The sequence below is a fragment of the Podarcis bocagei genome (genome assembly GCF_964188305.1).
Source record: "Podarcis bocagei genome assembly, chromosome: 10".
Lineage (NCBI taxonomy): Eukaryota > Metazoa > Chordata > Lepidosauria > Squamata > Lacertidae > Podarcis > Podarcis bocagei.
Window position 1 is genome coordinate 20,631,705 of NC_138135.1, and position 24,824 is coordinate 20,656,528.

Below are 24,824 nucleotides of genomic sequence, written 5' to 3' on the forward strand. Positions count from 1 at the left end.
TTATTAAAATAAGTTGTGGCTTATTTTGCATACTTTCATACCAGAAATATGCCAAACAGTGGTGTCTATTTGAAAATGCATGTATTTGTTCAGAATACATTTCACCACTTAACTGTTCTCAAAGTGAATTCCCCATCATCAGTTTTTCACCTTAATTGGGTTGGGCAGAAAATGACTGACACCTCATTTATTATTGGTTCCCCCTAATATCAATATCAGTACACCCACACTCTTGCTGAGCTGATGGACAGCACAGAGGTCCAATAGGACTGTACTCTCATTTCTTCCTAAGTTGTTCCCTGTGATTATTCTATTGGGCAAATAAAGGAACCACATGAAGACACCCAATTTGCAAAAAACATATCCTAAGAATGCTATGTGTCAGTAGAAGGTAAGGTTTTTGCAGGACAGTGGTGACACCCAGGGAGACCTGCACCCACCGCACCCCCCTTCATCCACCCCTGCGAGGGGAATTGGTGTCATTGCATATGGAGGCTTTCCATGTGTAGCTGACCCCATGTTGTTGTGTTTTTATGGCATCGCTTACCTATATGGATTAAGCCTTAGAAAGGGACTCTTTTGGTCAGCCAAGGCAATTGTTGCCTTGCTGGCCACAGAGAATAAGAAACAAAAAATAGACCCCTCCTTGCATATGACAATGCAAGTTTTAATTTGTGCTGGATAGTTCATGATCAGACTGAAATATTGAAAAGTAGGTCATTCTCAACTATAGAGAAAGCAATTAGCATCTGGTTACAGATGCACATTTTGTCCTCGTTGTTTCTGACAGCTAATGCCCTGTTTACAATTTTACGTTGACCTGTATAAGCTATTGTAAAGACACAAGAGTTCATAATCTCTGATCAATTCAAATAATAATAATAATAATAATAATAATAATAATAATAATAATGTGGTTGATGCACTTTTAATTTCTCATATGCACAACTTTTAAAGTTTTGTAGGTTTCCTTTTAGTACAAATTATGGAAGGTAAGAGAGTGAATGGTCAGAGGTAGGAGAATTTGTTATGCACAGCTGAAATGTTTCATTATGACCTGGCTTGAAAACCATTAATTAAGATATATTAAGCTCTATTTAATGGAGCTTTTTAGTGCAGTTTCACATTAGTTTTATACCAGGACTTGGTATATAGGGCAATAACAGCTGGAGAGAGCTGTTGTCCCTCATTGTCCTGCTTGCGGGCTTCCCAAAAGCACCTGGTTGGCTGATGTGGGAACCTCACGGGCCTTTTGTTCTGATCCAGCAGGGCTTTTCTTGCATTCACATCCTCTTGGGTGTGCAACAGAAATAGGCTGAAACTGTATTTTCAGTATGCGAAATTATTATAGCAACATATTTCCCCCTCTCATCTCTTCTTTCAGTAGAAAATGTATTAGTCTGCAGAAGAGTCCCAGTTTTGTACAAAAGGTGCACCTTAGCACAAACTATGTTGCTTACCAATGTTTTGAATTATTAAGACACATTAAGAACATTAGAATAGCCCTGTTTGAACATAAAACTAAACCATCGGTTATTAACTATGGTTATAGACTGCTCATTAACCAAGGTTTGTAGTTCGTTTATAAACCTTAGCTAATATTAACTATTGCTTAACTTTATGTGCAAGTCCAGACCTTATCCTTAATTATGGTTAAAGAGCTGCCACAGCCCGAAAGCTACAGAGCTGCAAGTGAAGAACAGCAATTCCTGGCTTGTGTTTCCTTTAACAGGGGGAGGACAAGAATGCAACAAGCCAAGGTTCACATTATGGTCTGCCAGACACACTAGCTTCCATTATCATGTGTTAACTATGGTTAGCATTAACTATGGCTTAGCATTATTTACAAACTAGGCCAATATGTTGTTATATAAATTACAGTAGGGTGGAGTTGGTGGACTCACCAAAGAGATACTGTTTTTCAGCAACAAGTCCATAGTGGCCATAAGTATGTGCTCTGCTCAGGAACCTGGTATTTGAGGTGAGTCATTGAGAGGATTTCAACTGTTTATTTGTTATGTGTTTTCAGTAAGACCATTATCTCTCAAGAGATGACTACATTGCTCAGTCATTTTCAGCCTCCTACTTTACATCAATCTGTTCAACCAGCTCTGATTTCATACTTTATATCAGGCCTCCCCTTGTGGGCTCTGCCTAAAGATGTATGGTTGGCAAGGTGCCAAGCAAGTAACCAATATAGGTTTGCCGCCACCATCCCACTACCCATCCCAAATTAGCCATCCGTCATGGTTTTGAGTGTCTACGTTGGGAAGGATAACAAATAAAACTGCTTGAGAGGATTAAAAAACTATCACCTGAAAAGCGGGGAAAAAATGAGTTGATGGAGAATATCTGTGAACCCTTTCTTGACCCATTTTTATCTCCACCCAAAATCCTGAAAGCAAAAGTTGATTTCACAGCATCTAATAAGATTATGGTACTTTGATAATATTTTTATTAAGATTATGGTACTTTGGGTTTTTTAAATCCATCTTTCTGTTTGCTCCTCCAAGTTTCATTGTGAACAGTCTGTGCACCAGAGATTTAATCTCAGGCCCAAATTAGATAGAACAATGCCAGAATCTGTGTGTTTAAGCCCAGCTTTGTGTGCCAGCTTTGGCATTTTATTCCTTACTTGTTATGTCCAAAGTGGATTACATCCTGGCTTATTATCTGATATCAAACTAGAGTTTCCCAGTTTGCATGTAATGAAAATGTCTGTCTTAACACAAACCACAAATGAAGTGCCAATGCCAGCATGCAAGAGAAGGGAGGGAGGAGAGAAGGGCAGGGCACTTTCTCCAACATGCATTCCAAGATTCATAGACCAAGCATTTTTTTTAAAAAACCCACTATCACCAAATACTTAGCATCAATGCCATCAGGTCCTGCTACCAGATCAGCTGTAATAGTAGCCAGATTGGCACTTAACAATAATCCTTTTGTTGCAGTTGCAAGATGGTGTTTTAGTGTAATAACCTTAAATACTTCTACTTGTAAAGGACCCCACTCCCAAGTGAATGTGCTTCAGACTGCAACCTACACCCTCCTATTACTATCAGCCTATTCCACGTGGACTTTGCCAAATAAAAGTTGCACAACTGAACAATATAGGTCAAGGTAAAACCATGGCTACATCAGAAAATCTGGATTAAGGGGGGGGGGAATCCAAATGGATTTTAAAGGCTTGGGTTCTTGAATACTTGGTCATTTGGTCATTTGGAATTGGGTTTATTTTTCAGGTCTAGAATATTTAATTGTTGAAAGATTATAGACAATGGCTCTATTGGTATCCATCAACATAATTTACACAGCAGCCAAAAACCATCCATTTTGTGCATAGGATGGCCCATGAATGCTCCTGCATTCTGCAGCAATTTCATGTTGCCACAAGTAGGAGTCCTTATGCTTTAAGAGTCTAGGCCTAGGTCCCGATGCATCTCCCCCCACCAAAACCCCACCAATTTGGGCCCTGGCAAAAAACTAAGTGGGCACACCACTGGGGTTTAAACCCCTCTGCGAATACCCCTGGTGGGGGGTGTAAATTGGCCACGCCTTCCTCATCAAAATGGTCGTTTGATGAGGATGGAGGTGATTCACCCCTTACTCAGCTTATCTTCAGAAATAAGCTGAAGAGGAAGGGCTTGTGTGCCGTTTGTGTGTGTGTGTGTGTGTGTGTGTGCATGCACAAATGTTTAGGTGAGATGGTCACAGTCACTTTGGGTCACACCCACCACCAGCATGCAACCCCCAGAAGATTGACCAAGGTCATAAAAGATCTACCCCCGCTGATCTAGATGGAGACCAACCATATGTTGTTGCTCATATAGTTCCTTCTAGTGCTCCCTTCAACCTAATGCACATGCTTAGTCACATTTGTAAATCACATTTGCATACTGACTCATATCACTCCATCAAAAAGGATATTTCCATTCAACAATACTGATGCATGCCCTCCGGATGGGATTTTTCAGTGTTAGACATAGCAGTGCCCGGGGAGGACGTGTAGCTGTGGTGGTACCCTGTTTTTTCTGTTTCCCATACTGCTGCCGTTTCCTCTGTGTGGAGCTGGCAGTGGATATTGTTGCATTGCCGGCTGCACCCATCAATTTGGCCTGCCTGGCAGCATCGATAGCAGCCTGCCAGGAAAGGGCTGCACCTGGAGTAGCGATATGCTCAGGTGCAAGCCCTGCAGCTGCATTGGCATTCATGTTGGCATGAGCTGGACGGGGACTCGCATAGTTGGAACCTAGGAGAAAGAGGAGCAAAGATTAAATACATACGAATAGAACAGAGTTTGCAACAGCAACAAAAAATCTGATAAACATAATAGAATGATTCGTATATGCACATATAATAGCCAGTTACCAACATCCAGTCACACCCTAGTAGTGCGACCAAGAAACATGCCCTCCAATGCTGAAAATAGTGACATGCTTGAAATAAGTTTACTGGAAATCACCACTTGAACTTTCTGCACTTATGTATTGTTGAAGGCTCTATTATTTTGTATGCTGCAGTCAATTACTCTGCTATAACCTGTATTCCACTCATTTATAAGTCACAACAGGTTTAGTGTTTGTTATTAAAACTATGTGGAAAAAAGAAAGGGGTGGACTATGTTAAGCAAGGTAGCCTTGAAAAGATCTGCAACACCTGGCAAGATTTCCTAGCCCTCTTTAGTGACAAGGAGAAGAATACAAGGATGACTGGCGCACAATTTTGCCTGGTAACTAAGCTCCCCTTCCATTTTTACTCCTTCTCCTCCTCATTTCTTATTTTGGCTTTTATTTTGGCTCATGTTGTTACTGTCTGGCTCGTAATTAGATGAGAGGAGGCACATGGGAGATTAGGTGGTAGGAGGGACATAAAGACTGGGGGTGGCTGGGGTAAGTGGTGGGAAGGAGAGAAATGGCACATGTTGTTTAATATTTTGAGCACTACCAGCTTAGTGCTTGTTAAATCTAAAACAATAAAAATAATTGCTAACAAAAAAGTCAGTGAAGAAAAACAAAAAAATGTATGGTTAATGCTATTCCAATGACCGCTCACCGGTTTCCCAGTGGGTGACAATTGCAGCCCCTCACTCTCAGCTTGCTTCCCCGCCAGCCTGGGCACACATGTTTGCTGGCTGTTGGAAGGGAATTCCCCTTGGTCGGAGGGATCTTGGTGGGTGGTCTTCCTGCCCCAAAAGGTAATGAACCAATCCGTGGCTCCTCCTGGAGGGCAGTGACTTTAAATTTCTGGTGTATTCTGGGTGCCCCCTTAGAGAGGTCTCGGCGGATGTCCCTGTCCAGAAGTCAAGTGTGGAGCAGATGAACCATAGGGCTTCCAGCGGTGGCTTTAGGGCGGCTAACTCAATAGATCAACGTCTTGGGGACGCCACAATCCTTGGCATGAGCCTGAAGCAGTTCCAGCCCTACTAATTTCACCTACATCTTTAATCCGTAAAGTTGTGGCCATTTTTAATCCAGATCATTATTTTCCTGAGTTTGTACTGTCACACTTCACCATAGTATTAGTCCATGGTGCTGGGGAGGCACTGCATCTGGGATTGCCATTCAAAATCTAACTGAACAGCTGAACGCGTGAAATGGCAGACCATGCCATTTCATTGTGCCTTAGTGCTCATGTTCATGTGCTCTAGAGACGAAAATGCATCCAGCACCATCCCTCCAATGTTTAAGTTCTAGAGATCCAGGGAAGGAAGCTGAACCTTGCAAAATGACAGCTGCAAAAAGCTACAGTAACAAGATATTAACAAGGTATCACCACACCCCCAGAAAACAAAAAATGAACAAAATAGGAATAGTAGTTTAGAGGTAACAAAAACGGGCTGTGAGCAATGAATGAAAATTGGCAATGAACAGGGTAGCTTTGTGTCATTGCAGTGTGGGGAATCTCATACACCAGAGCAAGTTACTTGTTTTCCTTCCATCGTAATGATGGCCCTGAGTGAACGCTTTTAAAACGCTCGTATGGGGGGGGGGGACCACTGCACTTGGGGCTATGCAGCTATGGGGCTAAACCAACCCACTCCTGACACTGGGTGGCCTGTGGCCCCTGGGGGCCTTATGTAGGCCTTCCACACATACCCTGATTGTCATAGTAGTATTTTGCTAGTACACTTAATAAAAGCCCTTTGTCGCCAAGAGAGCTTGTGTTACAAGGCAAACGACATATGCAAATAAATAAATTTGCTTCAGTTTAGCCTTTCATTTGACAGTTAAACACCACGTCCTTCACCCCTTGCATGTAAACTGCCTATCAACTTTGCATACTCTTAAATTGTTACAATCTCCAGCCACTTGACACTGTTCTTTCTACCTGCTTATTTGGACCTACTTAGGAAATATGAAAGTTCACAAAGGTGAGCATAGATATTGGTCCTCCAAAAGCTAAACCTGTTTTAGCACTTGATCAATCCGAAAACACTATAAACAAAGATAGAGTGGCAGAGAAAATCTGACCTAACGTGTTCAGTGAAAAAATGGAGGTGAGAAGATGAGAGGTTTTATTCCTCAATCCTGCCTCCCCACACCCCAGCGATACAACCATTACAGCTAGCTATCAAAAGCCAACAATTTAGCTATAAACAAAATAAATATTTTTTTAAAATGGGAAGACAGGGGGGAGGAGATTATAAAAACTAGCTCAATAGGAAATATATGTTAAAAGCAAGCTAAATGAATAAAAATTTGGGAGCTTATTTAAAGGGGGTTTTTTTATACCATGCTGTGCTTGACCTATCGAATTTCCATATTAGTTGTACTGCAGTGATGCTAACAGAAGGCCCACCCAATAGTAGAAAAGTGTGGAGAAAGGTGTGTGAGGAGATGCTGCCACAAAGATAATGATGATTTAATTTATATATCAATATGCCAAAATAGGCTTCTATATGATCCACAGCTGAGTGAGTAAATAAATATTGGTTGCTGCTCACTTCTATATGCCTACATTTGTTCATGACTCTTTTCCTCCAAGCCTGTTGGCCATTACATTCTTTGTCCATTTGGTTATTATCCTAGTACAAGCACTGGGTGTTAACTCAATATAAACATTCATTCTTGGATAGCTTTATCCATTAAGCATGTTTCCATTTGAAACCCTATTAAAAATGAAAGACCATGCTGTGACATGTTAATTTGGAGCCAAAGATATCAGTGTAGCCAGTGCATTCAGATCTTTTACTATGCCCTATAATAAAGTTCAACAGAATAACAAAAACCACATGCACTCCATTTTAAATAGTCAGGCAGAACTAGACCACTGGTAGCCATTGTGGTATACTCCAGATGTTGCCTGACTACAGCTCCCATTATCCCAGACCACTGACCATGCTGGCTAGAGCTGATAAGAGTTGGATTTCAACAACATCTGAAAGGTACCACATTGGCTTCCCCTATTCCTAGACAAAGGCAGACTCTATTAGTTTTCTAGCTCATCAAGGTAGAAGTAGTAGTTATCCATAGCAAATCTTTGAGCAAAGTTTTTTATGTGTAATAAAGTTCACCATAGCATTAGTCCAGCAAAGAGGAAGTTCATGTTGAATGCATTTAAAGCTACCACTGCTATTTGGATGCAATGGTTTAGACTTACAATGGTAGAAAGAAGATTGCTTATGGAGAAATACTTTAATACGGAATGACATTCATGTGATTAAATAGTAGCATCTTAGCACCAACATTTGATAATCATGTCCAACAATTATTTTGATGGTTATATCATAGAACTGTATAGAATTACTAAAAGAAACTATGGATATCATTTCCATTTGAACACTTGGCCTTTTTAATAAGTTATATAATGGGACTAGTAACTGAAGATGCTGAACTGGTAATACACATATTAAAACTAGGAAAAATATAAATTGCATCAATATGGAAAATGCCAGATGTTCAAACAAAAATGGAATAAAGAAAATAAAGAAGAAATTAAAAGCATAAAGAAATTATAGAATGTGACACGGCTAATGAAAATGGCATTGATACTGTTTGGAAACAATTGGAAGATAAACAATAACTTTGTAAATAACTTGGAATAATGTCTATTTTTTAGATTCAATATAGTGTTAACCAATGTTCTATAATATTCTTTGTGCATCCTCAAATTATTTTTTCTTGTTATAATATATAAATATTTGTTTTAATAGTAAGTATCGGAAGTGTACGTTTCAGCCATGGCATTGAACTTGTGGAATGTACCTTCTGAGGAAGGCACACCTGGCTCTTCTCACACTTGTTTCAGGCTAGAATAATTTTAAGCCTGTCTTACTTTTACTGATATCTGTGTGGGAGGTTTCAGGGTGGGTAAAAATGTAAAGTAAGAGTTAAAAACAAAAACAAAAACAATCTCTGATGGGCAAAACCCTGTGCAACATTACATGCATACAGGTTCTATTACTTTCATTGGGAATTTTCTGCTACCCAATTTGCAGCCAGTTATTTGAATGTTTCTCAAATCAGTTGAAATTTACTGTATATGTTTTTATATAATGCCATAGCAAAATTGAATGCTCCTCTGCAAAGAGGATTAAGGTAAACCACCCAACAAAAACAAACAAACCTACCCCTCAACCCACAGATGCTCTGGGTAGTTTTAGACATGTGTTGTTCAAGGTCAGAAGCCAAGCACCACACATATGCATAGCTATGACTAATACATCACTGAAAACGTGTATGATTATTCAGTTAACAAAGACCCAATTACATGAAATTATTTAAAAATCCAACACAAAACTACAACTTGCTAAGCTTATATGATTCTTCAGATTAAGCAAATTAAAACTGGCGATTTATCAAACGGTTGGAAAGAAATCCTTATCATTGTGCAAATACGATTTGTAGATCATACATTTACATCCATTTATTAATTTACAGAATGTAGTTTGTAATTAGATTTCAAAGTGCTTTAGAAAACAACATCTTAATTACAGAGGTAAGAATGGGTGTGTGTGAATAATTGGGTTTTTCATCAGGCAAAGCAATGCCTCCTCACAAACAAATTTAATGCAAGATGTATGAAGAAGGCACCCTGCCAATCTCTCACAACAGGAATGTTTGGATTCTGCGAGTTACACATAAAATGCATGTTTGAAGTTAGGTAGCATAGCAAGAAAGTGCTCCTCTGAATTCCCTTGCATGACTTGTTAGAGCCAACTCATTTCAGTCCCAGCAAGTACCATCTTCATCCCTACAAGACCTGCCAGAGTTAAGATCCGCAGAGAGTTTAGGGCTTTACACACCAATGTGAGCAGCTTGTATTAGGCCTCAAAATTAACAGCAGACTTGTTTTTGTTCTGGTGTATGCAATGCTTTTTTCTGTTTTGCAGCTGTGCGATATGTTGTTCACATTGTATTGTAATTGCCATTGGCTACAAACAACAAAACTGTTTGATAATCACAATCCCAAATCATGAAAGAGGAAGCATATACAGCAAACTTCGCTGTCCAGGTGTTTCCCCTCACCTTCATGCAGGGTTGCCATATGTCCAGCAACAACTTTGATTCCCCCCCCCCCAAAAAAAACACTTTTGTGTGTCTGAACCTTATGCACGAGAAGGGAAGAATAATGTGAGTGGGAGTGGAAATTAGTATTGTGAAGGGTATATGTATGTTTCTTGTGTGTACCTGGTATTTCTATTGTTTTTAATTAAAAAAACTAGTGTTTCTTGTGCATCTGGATTTTTTTAATTGAAATTTTTGTGTGTGTGTATCATGGTCAATTAAAATTTCACATTCAAACAATTATAAACACATAAGTCCAGTGCTAGCCCTAGTTAGACTTTGTAATCAATAAAAAGGCCACATAAAGTTCACACTGACTTTACAAGACTAGAGAAAATGGAAGGATATTCTAGAGGTCGTACAGCATCACCTCAGCTGTGTTAGCAAACACTTTTCACAGCAGGGAATAGAGCATGTACTTGAAAAGAACAATTTTCAAATTACAAGGCCTACCTAGTTATACCAATCAGCCACTAGCTGAGAAAACAACTCGCCAACAGCCCTACTTTAGAATTCCTCTGTCACATGTCCTAAAAATTCTATTAGAGATGTTTTCTTTATCTGTGACCAGCCTGTGGCCCCTGTTGTGGTATATTGGCAATAATTATATTAAGAAGCTAGATTGCCCTATAGCTGTGTAGATATGAAACAGCTGTAATTATTCCTTCACAGCACATAAGAAATTTATTCCATTTGTCTGAGCACTGGCTGTCCTTGAGAGACTGCAGCTCCTTTCACCTCATAAAAGGTGTTGTGTATTTTGAAAAGGCAGGATACAGTAGAAGGAAGTTCCCATATAGGAGGCAGAGGAGCTGGGTCATCCCTCATAGAAAAATGAACTTGCAGGTTTGCACAGATTGTGCCCTGATTTTCAAAAGGATTACTACCCAAACACAGTGAAGTCATTTTATGCAAAGAGATTAATTGCAGCCCTGTGAGTCAATATACAACGGGAAAGAGACCAAATCCAGGAAAACAACTTGAGAGGAGATTAATATGTATTGAAGGAAAATGAACAGAGTGTCTAGTTCTTCTTAGATGACTGTTGCTTTCATATTGTTCATCCAAAACTAGAAGTAAATCAAAGAGCACAGTATCTAATTGGGAGTAGAGGAGTGTGATCTAGGTGTACTCAGATAGCTCAGACTAAATCCATTGTAAAGAAATCCCTTCAGTGAAGCACTTTTCACAGGTGCTCACATATTACTGGCTGGGCTTGCATTTAAAACTCATATTGAAGGACCCCTGTTCTAAAACAACTGCATTGGCTGCCCGCGACTTAGGTCTCAAAAAACTACCTTCCTTCCCTTCAAACCCTCCCAGGTATTAATAACAACAGAGGGGCCCATCTTGGCAGTTCCACCTTCCTCATAAGTTCAAGTTGAACTGTTTTTAATTCTGAATTTTAATTTGTTGAAACCCACCCTGGGACCTGCTAGTGAAGGGTGAGCAGAAGAGGAGGAGGAGGAGGAGGAAGATGAAGATGTTTGGATCATGAGCAACAACTCATTTGCTGCACTATAAAACTAACCAGATCATCTGTGAAGACAATTAGATCATTTTCTAGTTTGGAAGTGCAGCTACAAGGATTCTCCAAAATTAATAACCTGTGCAGCCATAATTACTGTGTCCCTAACATGCTAGGCCAGGACTTGGTTGTCATACAAATAAACAACTACAGCATTCTACATTTTTTTAAAGTGTTCTGCAATTTTGAAAATTTGTCTCTCCCTTATTACTACTTATTGGTTGAATTGAACCGGGGCCTTTTATTTTCTAGACACTGCACTTTCTAAGGGGATTGCAAACGTATCACTGTCTATCTAGACAAAATTGCCCTGGCAAGTACTTCCAAGATGGGGGAATAGCACTATTTCCCTGCACAATCCACTAAATTTAGTTTCTGTCAACGATGATTCTCAAGTCTCTTTTTCTCTAGCAATGTTACAGCACATCCACCATGGTCACATATTGATAGTGCTATAATGTCACTGGAATCTATGTCCCTATTAACTACTGCTGCACCATTTTTAATGTATCTCTATTGCCTATGGCACAGAAAGGTCCATTATAAGTGCCTCCTGCAACCACTCACTAGTCACCCTGAAATGAATCCTACCTGTTTTTGCTTCTCCTACCTTTGTCCAAAGTTTGAGTGCGGTACATTTCTCTACCAGTTTGGGAGGTGGAGATCCCTTCCATACAATATTATCCCCAGGCTGCAAAGCTCCTCTTTATTATGTGGGGATATGGACATCCCCTTGCTGTGGCTTGAATAAGGAAAATACATGCAAATGAGAGCAATACCCTCCCGGAAAAAGGCTCCAGTCATTGCATGCTTGAAACTTAAGAATGCCACTTCCATTGGGCCTCTTTGTTTCTACTATAATAACATGCACCATAATGGAGTCCTCTGGCTTGAATTAATTTCAAATGATCACTCTCTAATGGCAGATTTATATGAGCAAATATTGCAGATATTGATTACTGATAAGGACCTGTCTCTTTTATGAGACTCCAAGTCTGCAGACATTAACCATACTAAATAACTATAGGCAGTAACAAATGACTTGATCTCCAGGCAGTTTATAGAAACAGCTTCAATTAGAAACACTAGCACTCAACGAAAGCTGGAAAAAAGCTAGCCAATTCCAAAAGCAGAGTTATTTCTAAAGGTTGTAGAGAACTATAGGCAGAGTGCTAGAAACCCAATAGAGCTGTTGATAATGGCCATTTGAATGGCCAAGTGTCTGAGATTTTTATCTATCCAAATTGGGGTCCTTTCATTTTCAAGGCATGAAAGTTAATTTCAAGATTTAACAGTATCATCAAAATCCTAAACACAAGATTCCAAATACAGATTTGTAAAGCATCCTTAATGCAGCCTGTCTGGGGACTGGAATGTGAGTCAAATACATGCAGTGACCAATTTAGCGCATCCAAATGATATGCAATTGCACACACATCCAAGGCGCTGGTCCCAGAAGTAGTCCCCAAACATCATGAAGACATCATGACAAGGAGCAGGGCAGGGGGTCCGGAATGGGCAGGGGTCCAGAACAGAACCCCCATGCAAAACCAGTATTGCCTGTATTGAAGTGCCAAATTTATTAATTTACCGTATTTTTCGCCCTATAGGACGCACTTTTTCCCCTCCAAAAATGAAGGGGAAATCTGTGTGCGTCCTATGGGGCGAATACAGGCTTTCGCTGAAGCTTGGAGAGCGAGATGGGTCGGTGCGCACCAACCCCTCTCTCTCTCCAGGCTTCAGGAAGCTATCCGCAAGCCTGGGGAGCCTGCGGATAGCAGCCTGCCGCCCGGCGCGCGGGGCACCCTGAAGCAGAGCGCCCCTCGCGCCGGGCAGACATCCGCAGCGTGGGGAACCCTGCGGGAGTTCCCGCAGGGCTCCCTACGCTGCGGATAGCAGCCTGCCGCCCGGCGCGCAGGACACCCTGAAGCAGAGCGCCCAGTGCACCAGGCAGACATCGGCCAGCCCCACAAGCTTGGGGGACAGCGGGGAGGTGCAGCGCCGCCATACCGCTGTTCCCCGACCTGGTTGGGGGGGAAATAAAGGAAATTTTTTCCCCTTTATTTCCCCCCCAAAAAACCAGGTGCGTCCTATGGGACGGAGCGTCCTATGGGACGAAAAATACGGTATTTATTTCACAAAATTTATACACCTTTTGGTTGTAAAAAACAACAACCCTCAAAGCAGTTTACAAAAGGATAAAACAATAAAAATCCATTTTAAAATTACCTCCATACTTTAAAACATGCAAAATCAAAATACTAAAACAGATTAAAATTATCTCAACTATCTAAGCATCTAGGTAGGCTTGTCTAAATAGTAATGTTCTTAGCAGGTGCCATAAAAAGTACAGGCACCTGCTTAATATCAACAGGTAGGGAGTTCCAATGGTTGCTGCCACACTAAATGATGCAGTTCTTACAAATGCGGAATGGGTATCATGTGGCACCTGTAGTAGTGCCAATTCCACCATGGGTGCATGTGGGGTAAGGCAATCTTGTAAGTAAACTGGTCCCAAGTTGTTAACAGCTTTCTATACAAATAGTAATACCTTGAACTTGCCCCAGTCGCAAATCTGCAACCAGTGCAGAAGCCTGAACACAAGTGGTATGTGCTGGCAAGGCACCACTCTTGTCAGCAATCATGTTGCAGCATTTGCACTAACTGTAGCTTCCAGATGAAGCATGAGGGAAGCCCTACACAAAGTGCATTGTAGTAATCCAGTCTTGGAGTAACCAGCACATGAAATACCGTGGCAAGGCTTTTCAGGGATGGTCATAGCTGCTGAACCAGTTGTAGTTAGTAAAAGGTACTTCTAGCCAGTGAGGCTACCTCAGCCTCCCTTGACAGAGCTGGTTCAAGAAACACCCCTAAACTGTGAACCTGCTCTTTCAGGAGAATGCAGTTCCATCCAAGGTAGGCCACTGACCAACTTCTCAGACCAACAGTGCTTCTATCTTGCTGGGATTCAAGCTCAGATTGTTTTTCCTCATACATTTCACTACCGTGTCCAAGTAATGGCCTAGGGGCTACACAGCCTCTCCTGATTCAGATGTTGTAGAGAAATAGAGATGAATGTCATCAGCATACTTTGCTCTGAAACTCCTAATGACCGCTCCCAATGGCTTCATGTAATTAGCAATGGAGATAAAATAATCCCGTGGCACCCCATTACGTAGCCACCAGTGGGCTACAAGGCACTCTCTCAATGCTACTCTCTGGACTTGGTGCTGAAGGTAGGATTTGGAACCACAGTTCCTCCAGTTTCCATTCCCTGGAGCAGTCCAGGAGGATACTATTGTTGATGGTATCAAAGGCCGACTAGAGATCAAGAACAGAAGAAAGGTTGCATTCCCTCTGTCCCACGCTCTGCAAAGTTCATCCATCAGAGTGACCAAAGCCAACTCAGTTCCACAGCCAGATTGGAATGGATCTAAATCATTTGCGTCCTCTAAAAATGTCTGCTCCTGCCCCACCACAGCTCTCTATACAACCTTCCCCCAAAGGTGAGAATATGCAACTGCAACAAGTGCGGGGTCAAGAGCACTTTGAAGCTCAGCAACTTTATTCACAGAGTGCATAGCCAGTTGATCAGAGCAGGAGAGCAGGTCTTTGAGTGCTCCAGAGTTCCCCACCAGCACCACACACACTCAGTCAGTAACCTCCAAGCCATCCAAAATAACTCCGTTGGTCAGCTATTAGAGGACACAATGCAAGCTGCAAAATGAGTCTTCTTCACAGCACACACTGCCATACAGTAGGCATGATTATGTGTTCTTACCAGTGTCTGGTCAGCTTCAGAGTACCAAGGAGCTGCTCGGGCTCCAAAATGCCAGAGAAGATGCTCAGCAGCAATAATGTCAACCGCCTGTTTCATCTCACCATTCCATAGCGAGATGAGGGCTTCAACAGGATCACGAGCTTTTTCCACTAGAAAATCCCCCAGAGCTTCAGTAACACATCAGGTTCCATCAGTCTCTGAGGGCTTCACTTCTGTATCCTGACTGGGGCACCTCTGCCCCTATGTAACCTGCAAGTGGCAACCCAGTGACCCAAATACTGTCAATTGGCTGTTATGATTCCATGATTCTATTATTTAAAGTTGTTTGACCATAGCAAAATATTCCAAAGCAGAATGGCCTACTTCTTAATTGCATTATGGCGTCATCTGAGGTTCTTTGCTCCTTAGCCATGCAAGGGTAACATTGACAACATTTTAAAACAAACTTTTGTCTTTGGTTAGACAAAAGGCATGTGTCCTATTTGCTTAAATTCATTTTAAACAACATTTGTGATTGTTTGGTCTGTCTCCCAGGTTCCAAATAAAAGCCAAGAACAGTTCATTCTTTCAAACATCCATGGCATATGTTTATATCTGCATAACATTTTTTAGTTATAAATAACGGGTGGTATCCAACATTAGTCATAATCAAAGTAAACCCATTGAAATTAATAAACACATATGTACATTAATTTCAGTAGGTTTACTCTGGGTAGAATTTGGTTGGATACAACCCAATAGTTTTATTTGTTGACAAATTAATGGACATTATCAAAAGGGTAATATGGACATTATCCATATAACATTATAACTTTATACATTATAACTGAGCATTATCAAAAGGGTAATATGAGGAATACCATGTGTGCACTGAGATTGTCTATGGGTTTCTTCCCACTGCAGCCCATTGTTGCACCCTCACACCAAAAAAAATATATCTTGTGAGAACTGACTCACCGGTAGGTGTGAGGAACCTTTGGTTCTCCAAATGTTGCTGAGTTACAACTCCGGTTGGACCCAGCAAGCATGGCCAATGACAAGAGGTGGTGGGAGCTGTAGTTCAGCAACATCTGGAGAACCAAAGATTTACCACACATGGTTCAGAGCAAGAATCAAAAGCACCAGGAAGGGATGCAGCTAGAAATAAATATCATCCAACCTCCTTCACCTATGTATGTGGGAAAGCACGCACCCAAGGGCGAGGGATGCTGACCATAACTTAACAAAAACAGTTAAATTACTTGATTTAATTAGGTAAGAAAGTAAGGTAAAGGACCCCTGGACATTTAAGTGCAGTCAAATTCGACTATGGGATGAAGTGTTCATCTTCGCTTTCAAGTTGAGGGAGCTGGTGTTTGTCTGCAGACAGCTTTTCTGGGTCATGTGGGCAGCATGACTAAACCACTTCTGGTGCAACAGAACACCATGACGGAAGCCAGAGCACACGGAAACGTCATTTAATTTAATTATTTGATTTAATTATTCAAATTGAATTCATTAGACAGATTTATCTAGAATGGAAGTAATGTGAATGTGGCCCAAAGAACTTGATGCAGGGGAGATGGGAGTACCTAGCAGACTGGACAACCAGATTTTCCCCTCCCCCAGCCCATGTGACATGGAGGATGGAGCAAGCTTGTTTTCTCCTGCTCCGGAGGCTATTTGAAGATGGCTATCATATCCCACTTCAGTCTCCTCTTTTCCAGGCTGAACATACCCAATTACATCAACCCTTCCTCACTAGGTTTGCTTTCCAGGTTTCCCTTGGTCATTTTGGTCGCCTCCTCTGCACACGTTACAGCTTGTCAATATCATTCTTAAATTGTAGTGCCCAGAACTAGACACAGTATTCCAGATGTGGTCTGACCAAAGTGGAATAATGTGGTGCTATTACTTCCCTTGATCAGGACACTATACTTCTGTTGATGCAGCCTAGAACAGCATTAGCTAGGAGCAGAACCAATGGTTTCAAATTACACGAATGGGCATTCCGACGAAACATCAGGGTGAACTTTCTGACAATAAAAGCTGTTTGACAGTGCAACAGACTCAAGGTGATGGACTCTCCTTCATTGGAGGTTTTTTTTTTAACAATGAAGAAGATGGATGGCCATTTGTCACAGATGGTTTAGTTGAGATTCCTGCATTGAAGGTTGGACTAGATGACTCACAAGGTCCCTTCTAACTGTACAATCCTATGACTGTATGATACTATAAAGTACATTGATTTAAGCTATTTTCTTCAGGTAAATTGATAGGCTGAGTCTAAGACTCAGTGTTACAGCTAATAAAAATTCTTAAAGAGTATAGAAAGTTACTGTGTTGTTGCAGCCTGGTGGCCAGTGCAGAATTATAGTTCTGAGATTCCAGTTGGCTTAAACTCAAGAGCTGGCCTTCAGCTTAACTGTATCATGAATCCAGATGTTAAATGGTAGTCTCTCTGGGGAAAAGATTTATTTTTGTTTCGGTAACATTGTAGAACTTGCAATATATTTTTAAATATAACATACCGGCAGAGCTTTAACAGTTAAAACTAAATGTCAGAAAATGTAAAAGTTCAGCTGCTTCTTACAATAGGAATTAAGCCACACAGCAGAAACTCCTTACTATAGTATACGTTTTACAGCCAAGTCATCCAAAATCCTGCATACACTGGCTATAAAATCTTTACAATAGCTTTTTTTACAAATAATTAATGTAGCATAAGCTACATTAATTATATTAAATCCAGTATCACAGCAGTTAAAAAACTACATTCAACCACTGCAAACTAATGCTACCATGAGGACTGTAATTTTTATATTTCCTGACTTTATTTCATTATTTTCAACATAAATGTTCTCTAGTGCCTCGGCAATTTGCATCCAGTTAACTTTTAGAGAGAGAGAATATAAAACAGCTGTAATACTGTAGAATACATAACCAAGTTACAGAACTTTTTCTGAAAAATGTAACACCACAATCCTATTCCTGTTACTTAGAACAAAATCCCATTGTGCTCAATGAAGTTTATGCTCAGGTAAGTATGCATTGAACTGCAACCTTTTGTTACAAGCTTTCATGGACCACAGCCCACTTCATCAGATGCATGGCGTATGAACTGAAAATCCCACGCCATCCAGGCATTTGATGAAGGGGTCTCTAGTCCAATAAAGCTGATGCCACAATAAAATTTCAGTTACAGATAGGTAGCCGTGTTGGTCTGCCATAGTCAAAATAAAAAAATTCCTTCCAGTAGCACCTTAAAGACCAACTAAGTTAGTTCTTGGTATGAGCTTTCGTGTGCATGCACACTTCTTCAGAGGTATTACTCAGAAGGGTGGTGGGAATGGGAGATTGGCAGATAGCTGAGATGAGCCTGTTGACGACTCTTAACGACTGTAATAGGTCTTACAGTCTATAATAAGGTGCTACTGGAAGGATTTTTTTTATTTTGACAATAAAATTTGTTAGTCTTCAAGGTGTCAGAAGACACTTGGTGGTTTTGGTAATAAAAACTAACATACTCCTCTGTATGTTAAAACTAAAACTATAATAGACTGGAAAGAGAAGCTGCTGAATTGCAACTCATTACCAAACTTAAAACCATGGAGAGACCTGGTTTGAACAAAGACATTGGATTCTTATCCCATTATACATGACTAAGCCATTTCTCACCTTCTCACCCCTTGCCTTTTCCTGTAAGACCTATTACAGTCATTAAGAGTCGTCAACAGGCTCATCTCAGCTATCTGCCAATCTCCCATTCCCACCACCCTTCTGAGTAATACCCCTCCCCACCTTCTCACTATATAGAAGGATCTGGCAACTTCTGTTTCAGTGTATCTGAAGAAGTGTGCATGCACACGAAAGCTCATACCAAGAACTAACTTAGTTGGTCTTTAAGGTGCTACTGGAAGGAATTTTTTTATTTTGACAATAAAATTTGTTAGTCTTCAAGGTGTCAGAAGACACTTGGTGGTTTTGGTAACAAAAACTAACATACTCCTCTGTAAACCTTTGTTATATATCTTAAAAATATAAAACCAAAACATGTCTGCCACATTCTCCCTTGATTATTGTCTTTTAACCTTACCTCAGTAGAAACAATCAGCTTCTGAGAGCTACCCAGTTTACAATTTCATTTGTGCTTTTTTCGCTAATCAATCAACTAGAGCGGGGGATGGGGGGACAGAGCTGACTCATGGCCTGCAAAATGAACATTGGGCCTACAATATCAACTCTTCCTAAAATAGGTCAAATCTGAAGATTTGATGACATCAATTGTTTTTTACCAAAACGAACTGCAGCCTAAAGTAGAGTATTATAGTATAGACCCTCTTTGTTTAAGAATTACAACAGACATTTCTGACAGAAAAGGACATTTCTGACAGAAAATGAGAGGGGAAGTCATATGCATTATAAATTTAAATTATTCATCTAACAAAGGAATCTTGGGAAATATATTTATCTGGAAGGACTAGGAACTCTCAGCATCTACACAAATTACAATGGAGTCTAGCTGGCTACATTTCACATTGTTATATATATGAAAAGATGAGAATTCCGTGAAGAGAAAACTCTTGAAGAAAGAATAACTGAATCCACTGGATGAAAGTAGCAAGATTACCTCAAAGATCAGCAGGGCCTAACAAACGTATTCTTTCTATCTCAGAGGACTATGATGAAAATGAAAATTAATCAGAAACACAGTAAAATTAGTTGCCTGCTTTGACAAGTAACATACAGTCTATACTAAACAACATTGTCTGATAGGTTAAGTTGGCAAATGTTATTATGTAATTATCTATTTAGAGTTTAGAGTTCCTCTTGTAATTCTAAATGAATATGCAGTTGGTTCCTTTTAAAGGATTACTTTTGTATATTTGTAATTTGTTTTAAGCCACTTTGATTATTGTCATTGCAACAGAAGAACAGGATATAAACCTTTTAACTATATAATATCAAATGTCACATAATTGTGCAATTGCTATCAATTTTAACATCTTACGCTGCCTCTACTTTGAGCCCTTGGAATGGCAGAATCCTGTCAGCTGAGGAAAGCAGAAAGAGTGCCTCAGAAATCAATAGAACTAATGAATATGATTTAAAAATATTTGTTATAGTCTTAGATGATTAGTTTATATATCACATTTTCCACCAATACATTTGTGTCCAAGGTGGTTCATCTATTCTCCTCAGATTTCCAAACTCAGGAACAACAGCACAAATTTGCATAAGGAAAGAACTGCCAACTAACATTTACTGTTTGGAACTTAACACTCAACCCACATGTCATTTTCACCTGGACAATACAGGAACTGAAAATCCTCAAAATCCAGGAATGGCTGGGGAACACAGAAGATGGGTTTGAGCAATATTTTCCTTTCTCTATCCAGACCCCTTCTCTATGGCTTGGCTGACTCATGCTTGTTCTGATTGGCTCCACCAGAAAGCATGAAGGAGAAGGAGGAGAGAGGTAGATGGGAAAGAAAGAAGCAGTCCTTGCTTCAGGGCTGGCTGCCAAGTTAAAAACATTAAAAGAACCCTGCTAGTCCACCTAGTGAGCCCAGGATCTTGTTTGCAATGGCAGCCAGCCTGATGCCTCTGGGAAGTTTATAAGAAGAGCATGAAAGCAAACACCAGCACCTGTTTTCTTTCCCCAGTATTTGGTATTCAGTAATTCACTGCGTTTAGACTTGGAGGATACTTTAAGTGATCTTAGCTAATAGGCACTGGAAGACCACTACCTCTGTAAATGTATATAAAACCCATCAAGGCTGGCTACATGTTAATGTGCTAATTGTGTAAAAAAAAAAAAAACCCTCACCAATTGTTGCTTCTGAAGGGTTGCTTTTCAGGAAAGATTCAATGCAAGCTGGGGGATTATGTACTTAGCAACGTTATCCCATTTACTTTTCCGCTACAACTCCACAGAGTTTCATTTCCTGATGTCCAGAAAGCCTGGATTCAAATGTTGCAACCTTAATTAGACTCACCTGTAATATCTAGAGCAAATGCAGAACTTAATTGAGAAGATCAATAATAAAATATGTCACTTTATTTTATCATAAATATATGTGCATGTTGCATTTATTTGTATTGTTTATCCATTTCTCCCTAGTCCATCCTCTCTCCAGAACATATCAAGCTGTCAAAGACAGCAGAACTCACTCCTTTAGGGAGGTTTCAGGAGTGGGCAATAGTGCAACCACAACTGGAGGGTTACATAAGGGCACAATCCACAGGGAAGGTCTCTTTTGTGAATCGCATTGAAACAAATGTGGGTTGTGCAACAGCACTATCGTGGATTATGGGCAGATAGATAGATATTAAGAAACTGAAAACATGCACAATAGCCTTTCAATGATGGAAAAATGAACACACGGAACAGCAAATAATCAGCACACAGTACAGACCATGTAATTCCCAGTAACAATAAAAGATGCACTTTCTTTATGGATTTTCTTCTAATCCTGAAAAAGCAACAGTGCCATGTTTTCTGTCAGTATTTAATTATTTAGCTTAGGAAGAAGAAAAACACAGAGATTAACATCACCAAAAACGTTGCTGCAACCCTGATTTCTTACACACAGCATGATTAGCCAATGTTGCATTCATTGCCTCTCCCATAATAGATTTCTTTTTCTAAAAAAGATCTGCTCGTACAAACAAAACCAGCAACCAGTCAGGCAGTGTCACAGTGGGAAGAAGAAGCTATAACAGACCCGAGATTTCTTCCCTGTCTGTTTCAGATTAGATGGCTCTGGAAGGCAGCATTTCAGTTTAAACACAAACACACACACACATACAGCATTTTCCTGAATTACCACAGCATCTATACTTTAATTATTCAGTGAACAGGGTCCTGATACCCTGCTAGCAGTAAAGGCAAATGATCTTCTCACTTACCGGCTAATTTAGCTTTCTGCAGCTCAAGCTGCAACATCGCAGGTGCTGTGATCCCCCTCCTCACTGGCTTTGATAGGCAGATTAGTGGCCAATCACTATCCAGGATTTCCCCTCACTCACCCTTCCCTCCATTATCACTATTCTATTGATATGGACCTTTCCAGACTGTAATTAACCTGTTAGCCCGCTCTACCCAACTCAAAACACAGGTAACACCTTGTTTGAGAGAGTTCTCTCACTGGGGGGAAAGCCAGGGCTTCCTCAACACAGACCCACTTGAGGCAAAGAAGAAAGTTCAAAGAGGGGGCTTTGGTGAGCAATAAGCATGCTGAATCAATGTGCCCGATACCTTTAATTTGCATAGAAACTGCCATCCTTGTGTTTATAGCTATAGGGAACAAATTGAGTCAGCATCGAGCAAAAATAGCAGTGATAACCGCAGATAACCATGCTAGTACTTTTTACCCATTTGTCAATCTTATTTCTTCTCAAAGCGAAAGCTGTCTGGAAGCATATTAATAATGGCATATTGGCTTCAGTAGAAAACACCTATAGTAGGAAGGGAAAGGGTCGAATTCTGGGCCAACTGGGTACAGCAACTAGCCACACTGATTGCGCTAATCTCACCACCTCACTGAAAACATCCCAAAGAATTTGGAAGAAATTACTTAGCCCACACTCTTCTGAAGTACCCCCACAGGCTCCCAAAGTGCTCCCGGGCACAATTCAAGGCACTAATTATGACCTACAAATAGTTTAAGTCCTGCATGCATACCTTCATAAATTCCTTACTTTATGAGCCTGTGAGATTCCTTCTTTCTTTTTAGAATGCCCTATTAAAATGCTCCATATGCGCTCCAAATTTACTCAGTTAAAGCACACTTCCACCTGGCTTATAGAGAGCTCTCTGAGGGTCTCTTCAAAAAGGCCTCCCAGGATGCAGTCTCGATATACGGTGAGGCATGAGAGCTAATCTCAGACTGTGCTATAATATAGAGAATATACTCTCTGAGTCAAGACATGTGTGTACAGATATAAGCCCTGTACATACAACCCAGCCGTCACAAAAAGTGGATTGTGTGGGTAGAACGTAAACATGTACAGAAGTGTGTAGATATACCTCAGCCTGTACATTTTGTTCTATATGTGGCTGTGGGGTGAGCCTCAGGTTCCCTGTGAACATAGTCTATACATATGTGAACTGGTCTGTGGTAAAAAAAAGTCTTTCTTAGTCTGAACCACTGGGGTTTAAAAAAAGGATAGGCCACTTCTAAACTTCCCCCTAAATGTAGGGTGAAAATTTGTAAGGTGGAGCAGAAAGTAAAACACAGGGGGCTCAGAAACTGTTCTACATATGCAAAACTCACCTCAGAGCTTTCTGGATTAAACTCTTGATTTTGGAATGCCCATCATCTTCACCCCCACAAAATATGGGAGAGTCATCTTCTGGATTTCATTATAAAAAATATTTGTATTTGAAACTGGTAGAGATGAGGGCAGAATCTAGACATGTGTGTAACAGCTTTTAAAGAAAGTCACGGCAGCAGGTGCGTTGTATGTGCACATTTTTTTGCTGAGGCACTGCATGTCGAAAAATATTTTGTCACCTTCAAACAGTTTTCTTTACAAATGTTTAGACCTCAGACTTCCCACAGATCTTAGGAGCTTTTATAAACTACAGGAAACTTGGACAGCTTAAACTCTTGTTGATGGACCGAGTATAATTCAAAGGATTTATAGACACAAGGGTGAGTCTAGAACAGATCCTTAAAATGTTGAACAATAGGAAGCTAAAAGTGTTATATCTGGTCTTTTGGACTCAACCACTGCTCCTTATATTATAGTGTGCTGTTTGTATTTTGGGCTCTCAACTGATTAAAGTTTTTTCACTGGCCCATTATTTGGCTTTTATCAAGTTAATGTAAAGGCAATTCCATACTCAGCAGGAATATTCCATGTTCTGGTCCCTGGTAAATCACTGTCCCTATTTTGCCATTTGGAATGCCTTATTAAAATGAAGGCAGCACTTTTTCCTGTGCAGGAATAATGACATTATCTGCTGGAACACCAGGGTAATTGACAGACTTTCCTTCCTCTGGCAAGTGAACCCGATGATAAAGCTTTCAAGTTTGTTTGTTATAGATTAGCAAGGAGCCATCAGAGAACAAAGAAAATAATCAAGTCAAGAGGCTAGATGCTTCTTTCCTTTTCTTTGTTCAGGTTCTTACTTCATCCTAAGAGGTTACATGGTAATGCTTCTCTGCAATGTTGTTTTCATTTCTAATTAAAAGCTAAAGATGGCAGTAATGCTTTCGACAAACTCCTCCATGATATTCTTGTGGAGAAGCTGGACTAGACAATCCTACCAATCTATTTTATCCTTACAACAACCCTGTGAAGTAGTTTAGGCTGAGAGATAATAACTGGCCCACTGTCAATAATAATGATAATGATAATAAAATAAAATAATAATAATAATAATAATAATAATAATAATAATAATAATAAATTTATTTATACCCTGCCTTCGCCGGCCAGGGCTGGGCTCAGGGCGGCTAACACCAAATATAAATTACAATAAAACGTAATAGAAAAAAACAAAAACAGTTAATTAAAATACGGCTTAAAATGCAGCCTCATTTTAGTAGTAGCCCATAAATCAAGACCACAAAGGGAGGAAACATCAGATATTCACCTGAGCCAGCTATCCATGCTGCTCAGCAAAAAAGCCAAGGGGAAATTTATATGCCAAACAGAGCGTTCCACCAAGTTGGGGCCAGTGCTGAAAAGACCCTGGCCCTAGTTGAGACCAATCTAACCTCCTTGAGGCTTGGGACCTCCCAAGTGTTGTTATTTATGGACCTTAAGGTCCTCCATGGGGCATACCAGGAAAGGCAGTCCCGTAGGTACAAGGGCCCTAGGCCGCATAGTGCTTTAAAGGTAAAACCAGCACCTTAAACCTGACCCTGTGCAGCTAGTAAAGCACTGGATGAATGTGATCCCACAGCAAGAGCCCTGTAAGGAGCCTCACAGTGGCATTCTGCACCCGCTGGAGTTTCTGGGGCAGCTTCAAGGGCAGCCCCGCGTAGAGCGAGTTACAATAATTAAGCCTGGAGGT

General features: G+C 40.4%; 1 protein-coding gene across 1 annotated transcript in view; it reads right to left on the reverse strand.

Annotated features, from left to right (window-relative positions):
- CACNA1C (calcium voltage-gated channel subunit alpha1 C) overlaps positions 1-24,824 on the reverse strand; it is a gene marked incomplete at its 5' end in the record, with an annotated part of 472,020 nt that overhangs the window by 419,231 nt on the left and 27,965 nt on the right. The window contains one exon of the mRNA XM_081209739.1: positions 3,927-4,249. Coding sequence (XP_081065865.1) covers positions 3,927-4,249 — 323 coding nt within the window. The remainder of the gene's footprint in view (positions 1-3,926; positions 4,250-24,824) is intronic.